We start from the raw sequence: 17,031 nt of genomic DNA on the forward strand, positions 1-17,031 counted from the left end.
ATCGAACTCATGATCCTAAGTTCTATTTAGGCATTACGCTCTCACTGCTCAAAAATATAAAAAACTGATACTTAACTGTTATAATAGCGTGCATATAAATAATAATACCTAATCTTTTGATATCTGCAGTTAAAGAGACTCGATAAAAACAAAAATATGATCAACGGAATTCAATAGAGTATTTAATTAAAAATAATAATTGTACATAACAAGACAGATTTGAACGAATGGATTACCAGAATGGAATTGTAAGTAACATTAAATTTAATAGTAGTCTTTAGCACACGGCTTCTTGCAAGGTTTGTAGCTACCTTCGGAACATATGTATGATCTAATTTTCTTCGCCAAAGGACAATCCAGTCTCCCGCACGGTCCATGAACGTCTCTTTTATTCACAAACTGCCCGTGCTGATACTTTCCTTTTACAGTTTCACCGTAAATAAATTGATGTTGACTACCACGAAAGTCCATTCGCTTGGGACAATTGGTGCCTCCACATGGTCCTTTGGGGAAACCCATTGATAAGATCGCGAGCTCACTAGCCGTGTACGGCGCAACAAACTCTTCAAATATCTCTGGTTCTTCTACCGGTTTTATTGGTTCTTTAGTTATATCAGGTGCTCCAAAGAAGTATGCTATAGGGGGTACAGATTCTATTGTTGTTCCCTCCCAATGTCTCACTACTTCAACATCTTTAAGTTTTATGTCATCAGAGAGATATTTTCGCCCGGGTATGCGTTCCATTTCAGGTAATGCGACAAAGTAGCTGACAACATTATTACCTAAGCATGTTAGACGAATATAAAATTCAATTTCACCAGACGGTTTTAGATCTTCCTCGCATTGCAAATACCTAGTCATTTCGATCGTGTTCGTTATCATTTCTGATCTCGTCGAATCTCGGAATTCGCCTTTAGTCATATTCACAGGGTTCAATTCGGCCGACCTCTTTAGGCATTCAAAGAAGGATTCATGCCATTGAACAACGCAGAAACCGACACAGTTGAATTCTTGATTCCTATTCCATACAGTAATATAAATAGGTGTTTTACTTAAGACCTCTTCTAACTTCGAAGGTCGAGATAAAAACATAACTGAGTTTCCTACTCCAAAATAAGGTGGTTGGGGCAGTGGCTCTGATGGCAATTGTATTTTTATAGGAACCGCTTTACCTTTTTTACCTTTCTTTGGCTTTGGAGGCTTTTTCTTTTTACCTTTTTTATCTAATGGCTCTGGCGGTGGAGGTGCAACAAAGTTATCGTGAGCTACGTAGAAATCAAAAAGGGGTAAACAGTTCATTTGCAACGTGCACGTTTGCATATATTTCATTTCTTCTTCGGAAGGTTTAGGCGGTTCTTTTCCTTTTTTACCTTTTTTCGGTTTTGGTTTATTTGGTTTGCCTTTACCTTTGCCTTTTTTAGCTGCTTCTGCTGCAGCTAATGCCTCAGCTTCCCTTCTGCGTTCTTCTTCTTCTAGCTTTAACTCGTATTCATCTTTCTCTGGAGGTTCGACTTTCAAGATAATTTTTTTCACAAAAACTTCTATCATAAATATTTGTTCCATTTTTTTTGGCTGTAAATATTTATAGAAAAATGTAGATAGTATAACATAAGTAGAAATAAATCTTTTAATTTTTATGTTCGCTATCAAAAATACATGACTCCTCGATTAATATATGATCTACTTCGGTAGGTTGGTACGTATGAGACTGTATTCATATTAATACAAAGATGAGTTAAAAACCCCTCCTTAACCCACTTAATTGATTAAAAATAAAACCTTTGTACGTTATAACACTAAAACACAATTATACGTAACCTGAGAGATCATTTACGTATTTATTAATAAAAATAAGTAACAAATATATTAAAGGCTACATAAAATAATTTATTAGAAATGTTAAAATATTAATATTTTTTAATACATGTTTTATAGAGAACCTGACACCATTCTTTATAGCTATATTTTAGTCATGTTAGATAACATTTTATATTAAAAAAAAAAACAATTAATAGTCCAGATATTAGAATAAAAACCATACCAGAGATTACATTTTCTTTAATTTATATACTTACATTATCTTTCTGACAATTTGTTTTCTATTTTTATTTAGCGATAATTATATCTGTTTATGTGTTTTGAAATAATCATATTTAGTTGAACTATACAATAACATATATTAAACTTATAATTTTTTGGGCTATGGCATTTTTCCTGTTGAAGTTTGTTAACCTAATAGATAACACGAGACGATGACATTCAATACGCATTTTTAAATTGCCTGTCAAAATGTAATAACAAAGAGTTTATACGTACAAAATGCATTAATATTACTTTACTTGTTAATATGAAATTGAAACACAATCTTATTAGTGAAATGTCACTTTAGTATTATTCTGTTACTTTAAAAAATATTTTTAACTGTACTGATCGAAGTTGTACTAATACTACCAATAAGGTTAACAGCTATCACGACTTATTAAACTAAATAATATATACAAAGTATATTTGTAGCGGTAAAAGTCTTCATAATCCGCTGAAAGATTTGTTGTGGTAGCCCAGTGGTAGAGAACCGAGATTTGCGATCGCAGGTCGCGGGTTCGATTCTCACGATGCAATCACGTTTAATTCACACTTTATATGTTAATTACATAGGATTGCTACTGCTCACAAACAAGTTTCCAGAAGATCGGCTGCAGCGTCCTCTGCGTACCATAATACCAAATTGGTGATCACCAATTCGTCTGCTAAGCGTGACGATTATGGTATATCCTCATCACAGATATCTTTGAAGGAAAAAGAGAAAAAAGATATACCATATTTAAGCCTGACAAGAGAGAACATCAGTTCATTTCTGGAACGGGTTTCTAAATAAGAATTGGCAGCATTACATAAACTATGGTTAGATAGAGAGAGGAGTCAATGAAAATAAAGGTAAACGATTAAATAATTAAATACATTTGATTGCAAGGAGGTCTTAAACCTACCGCATTGGTCTTCAGCTTCAAGCGCCCTACCCTTCCTCAAGACCCAGATCCATATAATGCCAAGAAGTATCATAATTTGTTGATAGAATTTGATAATTAGTTAGACCACTTAAGAAACCTGAAGGCTAAACGAATAATGAGTGGAAGAAAGCTGGGATTACATCTGGAGGGTTTTTGCTCCCAAATACTTGATGGAGTCTCCCTGTTTCTTGTCAATCAGAAGATATAATAATAAAACTTATATGTTATATGTGTATATTGTTACAGAAGAAACGCCTTTAAAGTAGTAACAACAAAAAATAATAGATATTTAGACAAGTGACAAAATAGAATTGACAATAAATGAACAGTGTTTTCTCGGCCATATCAATAACTGACTTGCTCGCGTCAAATGAGCTCACGAACAACAATCCTTGACAGAACTAACGTATAAAAATAATAAGTGAAGAAATCCGAGGCGTAGTTGAGTTCAAGCGACGGGGTCACGTTTACGCACGCGGGCAACGTAGGGGGCACGCGAGGGGAACAGGGAAGGGGCAAAAGGAGATGAGGTTAAGGGGGAGGGAGGACCGGCGCCTGCGCACCGCGTCTACATCGACTACGCAACCGATGGACAGTGTTCATACGTAAATACAATCGAAATGCACTTTATTGTTGACATAAAAACAAATAGTAAGCGTTTTTTAATACGAGTATTTATAGAAATGATCAATCCAATTTTATTCTTTTTTCGAAATTTTAGTTCAGTTCAGTTCGTCTTTAATAAAGCAAACATTGATTTTTTTGGACTCTACTCAGCAATTGTTATCTATACATATATTTTTAACGTATATTATCAGTTTCACAGTTATTAGTATGTATGTATTATATTAAGTTAGAATGTACAATTAGCTTATGTATTAAACAAAAAGCTGAATAATAGAACTACTTGGCTATAAATAGAATGCGTAAATTCGTATTTTTTTGCATTGCCTGTGTCTTCTTATTTAATAATTGATTACTTAAGGAAGAAAAATTGTGTTAAGATGTTAATTACAGTTCGTTTAATATTGACATACGCTTCAAACTTAAATTATTGTAAAAATGAAATTCATATTAGGTTATAAGTCAAACGCCTCTTTAAGGACCCTAATAGGCATTACAAATAACTTAGTATTTAACTCTAAGAATAAGGACGAGCCTTCGTTTGCGAGAAATAAAATAATTAATGTCTTCGTTAACTGAAACAATTAATGGAAATCGTCTTGGCCTAAAACAGTATATTACCGTTAATATGCGCATCAGCAGCCGTCTCGCTCGCACGATGATATTTAAATTTAGAATCGCGTTTGTACGTTACACGTTTTGCAGCGTAGTACTTTGATGTGGGCTATACATTATACAAACACTGAATCTAGTTATTTTATAGTTAATCGTTTTTATAACACACAGATATTATTTTAGAAATATTTTTTTTATTTATATCAGTATATGTTGTTTAATTTTTAAATCTACGTCTATTGTTGTGTACTTTTTAATAATTACGTCATCAGTATTTTGTAACGAAACCCCACTGTTTTTTGACTGCCAGTTAGAAATTTCAAGAGCTGGTTGGAGCATAGACAGAGCTTAACTTAGACTTAATTTTAAGTAGAAAGGTTCGACGGCTCTTCCAGAAGCCCTTACTTCTGCCGCTATATCTAATATATAAAATTCTCGTGTCACGGTGTTCGAACTTGAACTCCTCCGAAACGGCTCGACCGATTTTTACCAAATTTTATATTCGTATTCAGCAGGTCTGAGAATCGGCTACTATCTATTTTCCATATCCATAAGTGATAAGGGTTGTTCACCCTTAAAATGTTTTTTTTAATTTTTTGAAGAATTTTTATTTTTTTATTTATATATCATACAGCATACAAAAATACATACAACCCTAATTTTTTACCCCTCTACGCTAAACCGTTATTTTTTATTTGTTAATTAATTTTTTTTTTGCAAAACAACGTTTGCGGGATCAGCTAGTAATATATTTATTGATAAATAAATGATATTAAGTAGTTGAAATTTTAATTCAATAAATTTGTTTGAAATTTTAGTTATATTAATTATTATTTTATTTAATTTTTAAATAATTAATCTGTGCATGTATGGACAACGTTTGGGTGAAAGCCTCCCAAGGTATACCACGTTTCTCTATTCAGCAAACTTTTGCCCGCGCTCGCAACAATTTCATGTCCATTTGGCCATTTTTCGTCCTCTTGGTCTGGTACCTTGATCACTTTACTGATCTAATTATAAAGGGTTATTCTATCATCCTTGCAACGCGCCAAGTGATCCGTCCCTGCCGCTAAATGCGAATATCATGTACTTTACCTGATTTTTAGACGTATGCTAATAATTACATTTTTTGGTATTGTCAATCAACATATTGCTATTTCCATTATTTTACAAAGTTATTTTTGTATTGAAGGCCAGATATTTTGAAATCTGTTCAATATTATGTATATTAATCGAAAACGAAGAAGCATGCACATGCATATACATGCATGCGTATATATATAAATGGCTGCAATTTATTTTCTGTAATATGAAACACGATACAAAAAATTGGAGATAATTGACCCAGTAATTGATGTTATAACAGAGAAGTACATACACAAACTTTATATTTGAGAATTTATCTACATATAATTAAATTGTACAGATCACTGGTAGCAGAGGAACAGTGACAGCGCGGAGCAGTGTAGCGGGTTCGATTTCAGGGATACAATCTTATCATTTTTTGTATTAATTATACAGAACCGCCATTGCTTGCAAATAAGCTTCCAGAGGATGAGCAGTGACGTTCTCTGCGTACCATAATGCTATACTGCGATCGCGATATATATATATGTATATATATATGGCTTAACTTATAGTGCAGGGTGTGGAGTTACACCTTCGCAACAGAGATGTGCTACAGGCATAAAAACATAAGTAGTACCTACTTATAAAATAGCTTGTTAGAATATGAAAAAAAACTTACTTGTTACGACGGCAGAGTTAATAGTTATAGCCACGCGGCGCTACATGAGCTAAAGCCCCTGATCACTATGTACGCCAAGAAAAGAATATTAGAATGGAAAAATTTTATATAATAAAGTATCTTCCATATAATGGTGTCCCTTGACTTAAAGTTACAAGTTTCAAAACTACTCCAATCTAAATAGAACATATAAAAAAACATTATTTGTTTATGGCTAATTATTCACACGTAACAAACCATTTCTTTACTTTGTTATAACTGAAAATTCTTTATCGTTATAGTAAAAAGGAAATTTGTAGTTTTAGTTTGGTGAAGTTTTAAATTATGTAAGAAGTTAATTATTAAATCTAACTCAACAAGAAGGTAAGTATAGTTGAAGTTGTATAATATTGTGAATAATTTATCTATAAGCATATAACTGTGATAATAAAAAATAACACTGCTAATAACTTACAATAAAAGCTAAAAAAATAGGTTTCATTATCAATAAAGAAATCAGAATGGTGTCTAATAAAATTACTATAAAATTTTCCGTTCCTACCGTGGACCGATAGCGGTGTGGTGGTGAGACGTGGCGGGGGACGGCCGCAGAACCGGTAGCGAGCGCATCTCGCAGCTGCGCAAGCGCAGCCTAAAGCAACGGCCACAGTACTTTAGTCTATATAAATGAATGTAAATAAACAAATGTGTTGCCGAGTGCAAAATTTAAAAACAACAAGATTAACTTAAGAAATTTTCCATATTTTCGTGGTCTTATTTTTCTTCATCACTTCGTCATTACACCTTCGTAGTTCACGCTCTTAAAATTGCGTCCGACCAGGGAGTAGGTGAATGTCCTCTGGCCCTTTCACCCCCCACCACACCCCACTATTAGCTTCTTCAGATTATCCGAGTGCAATGTGGTCGAAGTACTAGAGTTCTACGCAAACAGACTGAAGAAGATTAATTTAGTGAGTGAATGAAATCTTTTTTTATTCTTAAAAAACCACAGACTAAATTAAAACACTATTTGCTAGCTATGTTGAACATTTAAACCAATAAAAAGCCTATTAGGATGTAAACTAACCTAAAAACCTGCAACGGGAACCAATCGAAATCTTATTCAAGAACATTTTCACTAGTAAGTTATTCATATATAAGGTAGAATTTTAATAATATAATTTTTTTTTTAAATTTATGTACATAAAAACTAAGTTTAGGATACGAATAGATGTGTAAGCAGTGGTTAACAATAGTGTTAACCACTTCCAATTGTATTTTAATAATAAATAAATAAAAATAACATAAGAGACTGTATTTAGTTTCGTAAGTAAAGGATGACTATTTTGTTCCAAATTTAAGTACAAAATATCTTTACTCAAGTAGACATTTACATGCGCATTTGAATCGTGAATTATTTTAATATTATAAGCTGTAAGCTACCGCTGGCTCCGAACGTTGATCTGTTGAGAAGAGCACACTAGAAACTCAACAGTTGCTCTTCTAAATGAGATTTAACAATTTGTCAAGACAACAAACCAAGCTACACACGATTCATCAACTAAAAACTCTGAATGCTATAATAAGATTTATTTAATAACATACTTTTTACTTTAGATTTAAAAATAAGATAAGGAAGGTACAAGTTATTTTGTGAAACTTTAATACATATGCTTACATACAGACACGTGATAAATCAATGTATATATTTATTTATAAGCCTTTAGATTTTAGTAATAAAGCCTATTGTTTATTACAACTAGTTTTTAAAAGCTAAAGTACTTCTATATCTAATAGAGACTCAAAAGGTACTACGTGATGTACTTAATCTTAACTGAACCGATATGAAATACCAAATATCAACATATAAAAAACTAACCTAATATCAGGTGTTTATACCCGACTGAGTTTTTTGATCTGAATGCTTTTGGAACCCTCATCATACCTTTATTTCAATCTAGTTTCAGGGTGGTGCAGAGATAATTCATACTCAGGTATATAAGTATCAGGATATATAACATATAAACATTTCATGTATATATATAACAGGTTGTCAAATATCTCCCTTCCGCTTTTTTGCTCTTTATTCAATGCTTTATAAAAAGTGTTACAGTGATCGGATTTAGTTCAAATATGCGCCGTTTTGTTCGATAATCTGTTTCCATCTAGATGGCAACTTCATAATACCTCCCTCGTAGAAACCCCCCTCCTTATTTGCGAAGAACTCGGACAGCCACTTTTCACAAACCTCTTTTGAGTTCAACTTTACACCACCAAGGGCGTTGGCCATGGACAGGAACAGGTGGTAATCACTCGGCGCTATGTCCGGGCTATATGGTGGATGTGATAAAACCTCCCATCCGAGCTCCCGTAGCTTCTGACGAGTCATCAACGAAGTGTGTGGTCTGGCGTTGTCCTGGTGGAACACTACACCCTTCCTGTTGGCCAATTCTGGACGTTTCTGGTCGATCGCCTGCTTCAAGCGGTCCAGTTGTTCGCAGTAGATGGTAGAATTAAGCGTCTGGCCATATGGGAGCAGCTCATAGTGGATGATTCCCTTCCAATCCCACCAAACACACAGCAAAACCTTCCTGGCCGTCAATCCCGGCTTGGCCACTGTTTGGGACGATTCACCGGCCTTCGACCACGACCGTTTTCGCTTGATATTGTCGTATGTGATCCATTTTTCGTCGCCAGTCACCATCCGCTTCAAGAATGGGTCGAGTTCGTTCCGTTTCAGCAGCATATCGCAGGCGTTGATTCGGTCCAGAAGGTTTTTTTGCGTCAAATCATGCGGCACCCAAACTTCAAGCTTTTTTTGTATCCAGCCTTCTGCAGATGGTTTAAAATGGTTTGGTGACTAACTCCCATCTCCTGGGCGATGTCACGAGATGCCACATGCCGGTCTAACTCGATGTAGTCCATGATTTGATCGGTATTTGTCGTCACAGGTCTTCCGCCGGCTGGCTTATCCATGGTGTCGTTTTCGCCGGCTCTGAATCGTCGAAACCATTCCTCCGCGGTTCGAAGTGATAGAGTACCATCCCGCAAAACACCGTTAATCTCACGGAACGTTTCTCTAGCGGATTTGCCTTTAACGAAGGAAAACTTTAAAATAGCGCGAATTTCGGCGTTAGTGAACTCCATGTTTACACGTCTATAACTGTTGAACGCAATATCCAAACTAATCATGCATAGCGTCGTTTTGTAGGTTATGTCAAGACCTTTCAAATTATGTATAGTATTGCCAGATACGAGCTCTGTAGCGCTTTGTACATAGCCGCGAAATTCAAAAGACAAAAAGGCAGAAGGGAGATATTTGACAACCTTACATAAATTACATAAATAATTACATTTAGTAAAGATGATTCTTCTGGCAATTGGTCACTTATATTTTATTTGGAAATGTGTTAAAAGAATAGCATCTTGCAATTCTAAAATCGTACCCAATAAGAATAATATGTACTTAATATTGCCGTCGTAAATAATAAACTTAACAAATCCTTCACGAGTATGCGCGTAAGCATACATAATAAAATTGCACAAGATATCCTAGAACTCCCGTTTGTGAGCATTAAATCTAAAATTAAACGTACATTACTAAATAAATCTTATTATATCATTCAATAGTTTTTAGTTGATCTAAATATGTGGATCATGATTTGTTGACTCATCAAAACTGACCAGAAAAATTGTAAATGTCAAAAATTCATTAAAAAACATATATTTTAATCTTATTAAAAAAAGAGTACTGTTATAAATAATCTGTAATGAACTCTCCGGGAGGTAAATTAATTTTTATTTTAAATAACTTTGTGACGCGCAGTAAATAAATTAAAATTAAGTTAATTAAATTCGCGATGAAATATGAATGATTTATTTAGATTTGATTTTTTTTAAACCCATTACGTGATGTTTTTGTCTCGTTGAGTTTACATTTTTCTTGTTAGTTGTTGTTTGTTCGTGTTAGTTAGATTCTAGTCTACATTTTTATTTTATATTTTTTTGATCTTGCGCTGCCCGCATCTAGTGACTAGCTTGCCCACGACGTTGGTCCACCGAGTGGGCAACCTACCTATGCCGCATCTTCTGGCTGGTGGTTGTCCCACTTGAGAATCTTTAGCCCCAAAGGCTGTCACTGCTGCTACAGATCACCAATTCTTCGTGCTACAAAAGTGAACATAGTTGTTCTTTTTTTTAAATTTACAGAGAACCTTTAAATAATATGAATAATTACATTGATTATTTGTACTAACATAGTTTCATTTTTAAAACGTTTGTTGATTCACTACAGTAATTCGATTCTCGCGACTCACATGACGCGGCTTAATCCGTTCCCGGGTAAATATAATGCGTCATAGGAATTATTTTGTTTAGATTTTACCATTAAAGGTAAGGAAATATTCAATATTTGTTAAAAAAAATGACATATTAATTTAAAAATCCGCCCCGTGATCAGTAAAGCGAACAGGAAGAGGTAAATAAATAATATAAATACTAGCTGATCCCGCAAACGTTGTTTTAAAAAAAAATAAAGTTTTTAATTAACAAATGTAAGATAAGGGTTGATCGTAGAGGGGTGAAAATTTAGGTTTGTATGTATTTTTGTACGCTGTATCATAATAAAAAAAATTAAAAACCAAAAAAATTGTCTAAAAAATTAAAAATAAAATTTAGGGGTGGACCACCCTTATCATTTAGGGGTATGGAAAACAGATAGTAGCCGATTCTCAGACATACTGAATACGCATGTAAAATTTGGTAAAAATCGGTGAAGCCGTTTCGGAGGAGTTCAAGTTCGAACACCGTGACACGAGAATTTTATATATTAGATGTTTATCTCTAACAAAATGTTTATTTAAGGACAGTAATGTTATAAACAATACTTATACTAGGCTATAATCTTGTATAGTAATTTCAAATCAGAAAATGGAATCGTAGAGCAACAAAAACGATCGACAAATAGCAGAGCACAGAGCACATAACAGATTGTCGCTGAGGCTTTGACGTTCTGAAATATAGGCCATAGGCCGGTAACAACAGTATTGGAAGTGTACCCATAAGTTGAACAAATGACCTTGTTAAAGATGCAGGCTGCTTTTAACCGATCCTATGTGAAAGTTTAGGAGGCAAGTCAAGACATCAAGACACTAAGCCACCTTCATAGTAACTAAGCGTTTATGTGAAGGCTTTTCCGTGGTTTTGATAAAAGACAAGAAAACCGATTATAGTTAGGAGTCATATTTAAAAAAAAAACTTTTTACAACTTTATGTTCAGGTATTATTTTATGATTTCCAATTTTTTTACAAGACACGACTAGTATATGCCAGATTTGAAACTGTTTCTTTTTTTGGACCAATCACTGCCACCCAAGTGAAATTTGCAGATTCGATGGGTTTGAAATGGCAGGACGCCGGGTGCATCTAGCATAAAACCTCTTTTAAAGTGGCGATCATCTGACATCGCTTCGGTGAATACTCTGTGAAATATATATAACTTAGTCTAGACAGGCCTAGTCAGGTGGAAGGGCTCCCACGGCTGGACCTCACTTTGGGCTGCCAGTCGTCGATAATATCCGCTAAGTATTCCGATACAAAAGCGCCGGAGAAAGTAGAATCTCGGCTTATTAGGTTGCTATTTTTTGACAAATAATAATAATACTATAATACTTCGGATAACATTAACACTGGTAGAAGTAGCAGAAGAAACTACAGCAACGCTTCTTTCTAGTTTGGGATGCTACTCCCCTTTATTTATTTTCTTAGCTTATTTCATGTGCAACGAAGTATGTTAAAGTAATAATAATAAATAATATTTACTTAAGACCATATAAAAATATATAAGTTTATGACATTTAATTACGTGTGAACGCACCCTTATAAATGTTATTGTAATAAATAGGTACACGGAATGAGGCGATGCTAAGACTCTAATACCTTTGTACGGATACAGTTGGGGCACTTCTATATGCTCGGATATTAATCGAAGGCAATTTTTCTTTTATTCGTATTGAAAACTTCATATATAAGACATGATTACACCTCAGCATATGTAAACTCAGCTAGTTTTGATTATTATAACATAAGTGATAATTGAGTAACATATATATTTATATCAGATATAAATACTATGACAGCTGTATTTTGTAGTATGCAGTCTATAAGATGATTGATTATAAATATGTTATAACGAAGTGTATAAGGGTGAATGTATACATTTGTTGTTAATTAATGTACGGTATATTTTCTCCAACAATGGTTTCAGAAATAATATTAATAATATAGTAAGAAAAAGCGTAGATTACTTCGTTTTAAAATTAATCATTGTTTATTATCTGTCCTTGCAGACTTTTTACTGCTAAAAGTCATAGACCTTGTCGCATTACAATAAAAAAATGTAACATATTTCAAAGTGATCACTTTATACAGGGTGATTGGAAACAGGTCAAATGGACTATATACTCACCCTTATACAGCCTTTACTTATTAGTTAAATAAGTTTATTATCGGGAGAAATAGCAAAACTTCGAGAAAATGAGTTTAAAGAACACTTCTTTTAAAAAAAATACACACAGTCAAATAAGTAAAACACATATTTTTAGCTGTCAAAAACATTTGGAGAACATTTGGAAACAAAAGAGTCGATATGAAGAAAGAGTTATGCTAAAAAATATATCATTGTTACTAGAATCCGTAAATAACGTGTGAATGTGTAATTTTAATACTTATTTCGGTTAGTAATCCTTGTTCCTTACTGAAATATTGAACCAATTAATAAAATGGTCGTACTTATTTCTGTTTTATTTATTTTTTATTTTTACTGCGACTGGCGAATAAATTTGACAGTAATTTTGGCAGCTTGTCAAGGCAATTAGTACAATATTAAAATAGTTTATTTAAAGTTTTTCACTTAAAAGTTATGTACTTCATTGTACGTGACAACAATGATGAACGCGACTGTACCCGTCTCAGCACACGTACGCAGTAACGGTAATTGAGCGATATTTTTTATTTCCTTACAAGATGCACGAGTGTGATAGTGCGAGGGAAAAAAATACATAGTTTAAGTTAATGGTTCGTAAATGATAATGTAAGTAATTGCGACACCAGGCAAATGTCGCAGTGTGCGGTGAACTTAACGTTGTTAGTAAAAGCGAATTTAAATAATTGCCTCACTGTGCGTTGTACTTTATATGTTAGGTTTGAATCTCGTCTCATAATACTCAAGATCATGGCTTTATTTACTTATACTAATATATGTGTTTATTGCTATTGTATATTTAAAAGGTAATACGTTCTTAAGTTAATTTCTACGTAGACCTTATAGATCGATTATCGTAGTTTTAAAAAGCTCCTTCTGTTTAAATGAAATTCTATCATCATTGCCACTTAACATTCCTCTTTTCAGACGATGGACGCCTACTGCGATTTGTCTGGATTCTCTCCAAGATCGCAACGATAACATTCCCGCATCTAGCGACTAAATAAACGTAATTTTAATTTTTTATATATATCTTTTTTTTGGATATTTTAGATTTCTACTTCAGTCATAAGATGACATATTTTAAATATGGTTCAATATATTTTTGGTATATTCCATGCATTTTTTGTTTCATATAAGTAATAGCTATTTCATTATAATGTTCACTTAAAACAAGTTTTAATTTGTTAAGATAAGTTAGCGTCTTGGTGTCGGAGTTTTTAAATATCATCAATATCACTTCCAAGTTCAAATTCCCCAAGGATCGAAGTTTGAACAAAAAGCTCCAATCGAAAGTTATTTTAAACTTTAGATAAGTGCAAGCGGAAATTTCATAATTGACGTGAATGAAATAAAAAAATAATAAAATTAAGTTTTTAAGTACTCAAAAATTATTTATATTGTCATAACTTGAAAAGACTTTAACGATTTAATTTATCTTTTTATGAATTTTCCAATGCTGTATATAGGATATTGTATATGGATATATATATATATATATATATATATATATATATATATATATATATATATATATATATATATATATATATATATATATATATATATATATATATATATATATAAACTCACGTGTTGTTAATTAATATATAGTATGGATAAGTTGCTATCGAAGTAATGGCTTCATAAATAATAAATATCGTTATGAACCTTGAACTGTGGTAGTCCAGCGGTAGAGAACGCGTGTTCGATTCCTGAGATACAGTATGATAGATAATTCACACTTTGCGCATTAATTATATAGGATTGCAACTACTTACTAACATATAATGACTGAATGAAAAACTACTTACTAAAATATAACATATATGTATATTCATGGTTTTTTTATTTTACAAAATATTGCTGCATATAACGTTGTGTAGTGGCAGAGGACTGAGAATTGCGATAGTAGGTAGCGGGCTCGATTCTCAAAATACAACTTATGTTTTCACACTTTCTTTATTAAATACTTGGGATTGCAATTGCTCAATAAGAACTTTCCAGAGGATGGGCAGGAGCATCCTCTGCGTACCATAATACCACACTGCGATACCAGCCTGCTAAGCTAGGCAATTATGGTTTATCCCCCATAGATATCTTAGGAGCTTATGCTTTATAGTGAGCATTTATGGGCCGAAACCAGGATATCAGTCTGATTATGACGGTGTAATGTTCTTCTCGAAGATTGTACAAATACAATTATATGTTCACCTGACTTCCTTATTTCACCTACCTTACAAATTTATTTTTGCAACGCCAAAACGGTTAACTGACAGAGAATTCCTTCGTAATTAAATTCGCCGTTATACGAAAATTTATAAGTTTTTAATTAAATAAATGAACAAATATGTACAGTGGCACCAAGCAGTTTCACAATATATGCTTTGTTTGAATAGAACAATTTAAAATAAATACGAAAAAAGCCCTAAATACGTATGAACAAGAATGCTTTTGATGTACGTAATGCATTCGTAATCTTTATTGGTTTGCCTTAAGGTTGCTCTATCGACTAAAAATATCACTTGAACAGCATTTATGACTTATACTGCTTCGTCATAGTCAAGAGTGACTAGTTGATCTTCTCTATTTATTATTATCACCTCCATATATCCAACTTGACAACTTCGGTATGCGTCTTCAAGCAGAGACCATTTAGGTTTGCAAATGCCAACAAACGCACGAAGAACCTACTGACTGAATACCATCTCAACATATTGAACGTCAACAGATAAAGAATAAATAAAAAAATATCTTCGTTATAAAGTCTATACTGCACAGATCTACACAGATATAAATCCCCCCGCACAGCACAGGTGGGGCTGTTTTCACAGTGTACCCGAGCCAATGTTTGTGCTTCAATTAAAACAGGGAATAATAAACATTAGTTGGTCATTTGCGTTAGCCGTAGACGGTTTTGAACATAACGATTTTGTGGTACAAGCGAGTTTTGAAAAATTAAAAAATAAAATTCATAACACGAAAACTTTAATTTTTCTGTTGCTTACCTTGTACATTTTTGTTTTTGTATTAGAACCTTAAAATAATTTTTGATCCTTCTAGACCTTACTCCCTTTTAAAGTTAAAAACTACTCAATAACTTGTTTGTAACTTGATTGTTTGCTGGTGTTTACATATAACAAACTATGTGATGAAGTTTTTGTAATAATATTTAGTTTTCTTTTATTAAATTATGAATAAATTTATACATCACAGCAAGCATTGTAGGCAGGAACTAGTCAATATTGATAATAAAATTCGCTACTTATATGCCACATTTTATTTATTAGTATATTTATGTAATAAATAGAAAATATTTGCACACATACAAAAAAATGACAGTATTATTAAAATTAGAAACCACTTTTTATATTATTAATGTTGACTTATTAATTAATGAAATTATAGCAGTAATAAAGGTTAAAAATATTTTGGCGAATAATAAACGCATCATGTATTAATAGCTTAAAAAGTTCTAGTATATTTTAATTACCTTTATAAGTTTTTATCAACATAGAAGATTCCTTAAGGATTCTTCTTCCAATTCTTCTCTCAGTTTTAACGTAGTAGCCAGGCAATAGCAAATAAACGTTTGGTCCTCTCGTACCCTAATGAGTCGAAATGTTGGATCTTTTGACCTTTTGCCTAAGCGATCATAAGTCTTAGAACGGCTCACGAGGAAGTTCTGGAGGCAGTTCTCAAGCAAAGTTACATAAACGAGCTTTAGTTTAAGCCTTACACGTAATACATAAATACATATTTAAGAAGAAAGTTATTTAAATAGCATATCAAAAACGCTGTCGCTTGTGAATTGCACGCGATTGTAAGGATTACAGAAAATTTATTGGATCTGATTGAAAATATTGTCGGTGAGTTAATTTTATGTGCTTTCTTAAGTTACGCCGGTGTTTACCGTCGGCAAATTATGCTTGACATAAATCTCGGCGATGTGGACAGCGCTATTCGTAAATAACGTGTTTAAATCTTGAAAACGGTACTAAAATTTCTTAAGGATTTACGATGCATCGCTGTTCTAATTTTTTGAATTTTAAAATGAGGCATTTGCTAAAATACTAAGTAATGTATAATGAACTTATAATATATCTCATTGTAATTATTCAACATTAACTAGCTATACGTTCTCTAACTGTTCAGTAGTGACATAATATACTTTAACAAATGGGATCCGGGTCCTCAAAACTCTAGAAAGGATGCCTCAGATTGGCTTGTATAGCGCAAGAGTTCTACCCACATGGTTAAGCCCTCTCGGATGCTTTTATGTCAGAATGCTAAGCGGGTATCATCGACAAGTGACAGCTTAAGCCCAGGTCCCCTAGTAGGGACCCTAGTGCTTAGTCACTTCATGGAGCGTACACCGAAGCGATCTAAGGTCTCGACGGCCTCCCAATCCGGTAAAATAATAATATGTAGGATTCCGAGCCGGGACTTCTCCGGAAGGCTAAGCCCACTCCGCGTACTACCACCTTAATCCTGCGGAATTTAAAATATTTAATAATAAAATATTTAATGGAATCAGGCGTTACCTTGCGGAAGTCCATCCTAAGTAAGAAAAGGAC

General features: G+C 33.3%; 1 protein-coding gene across 1 annotated transcript; it reads right to left on the bottom strand.

Moving 5' to 3' along the window:
- Positions 1 to 264: 264 nt before the first annotated feature.
- On the bottom strand, positions 265 to 1,563 carry LOC137920411 (uncharacterized). The gene has a single exon (XM_068763756.1). The coding sequence runs from the start codon at positions 1,561 to 1,563 to the stop codon at positions 265 to 267; it is 1,299 nt and encodes a 432-aa protein (XP_068619857.1).
- Between the last annotated feature and the right edge of the window lie 15,468 nt (positions 1,564 to 17,031).

This window comes from Battus philenor, unplaced genomic scaffold (genome assembly GCF_028537555.1).
Source record: "Battus philenor isolate CCGP_79_NKW_IND1 unplaced genomic scaffold, ilBatPhil1.0.hap1 SCAF_18, whole genome shotgun sequence".
NCBI lineage: Eukaryota > Metazoa > Arthropoda > Insecta > Lepidoptera > Papilionidae > Battus > Battus philenor.

Bases quoted from the DNA above. Each gene is read 5' to 3' on its own strand.
- LOC137920411 (XM_068763756.1), bottom strand. From the start codon at position 1,563: ATGGAACAAATATTTATGATAGAAGTTTTTGTGAAAAAAATTATCTTG.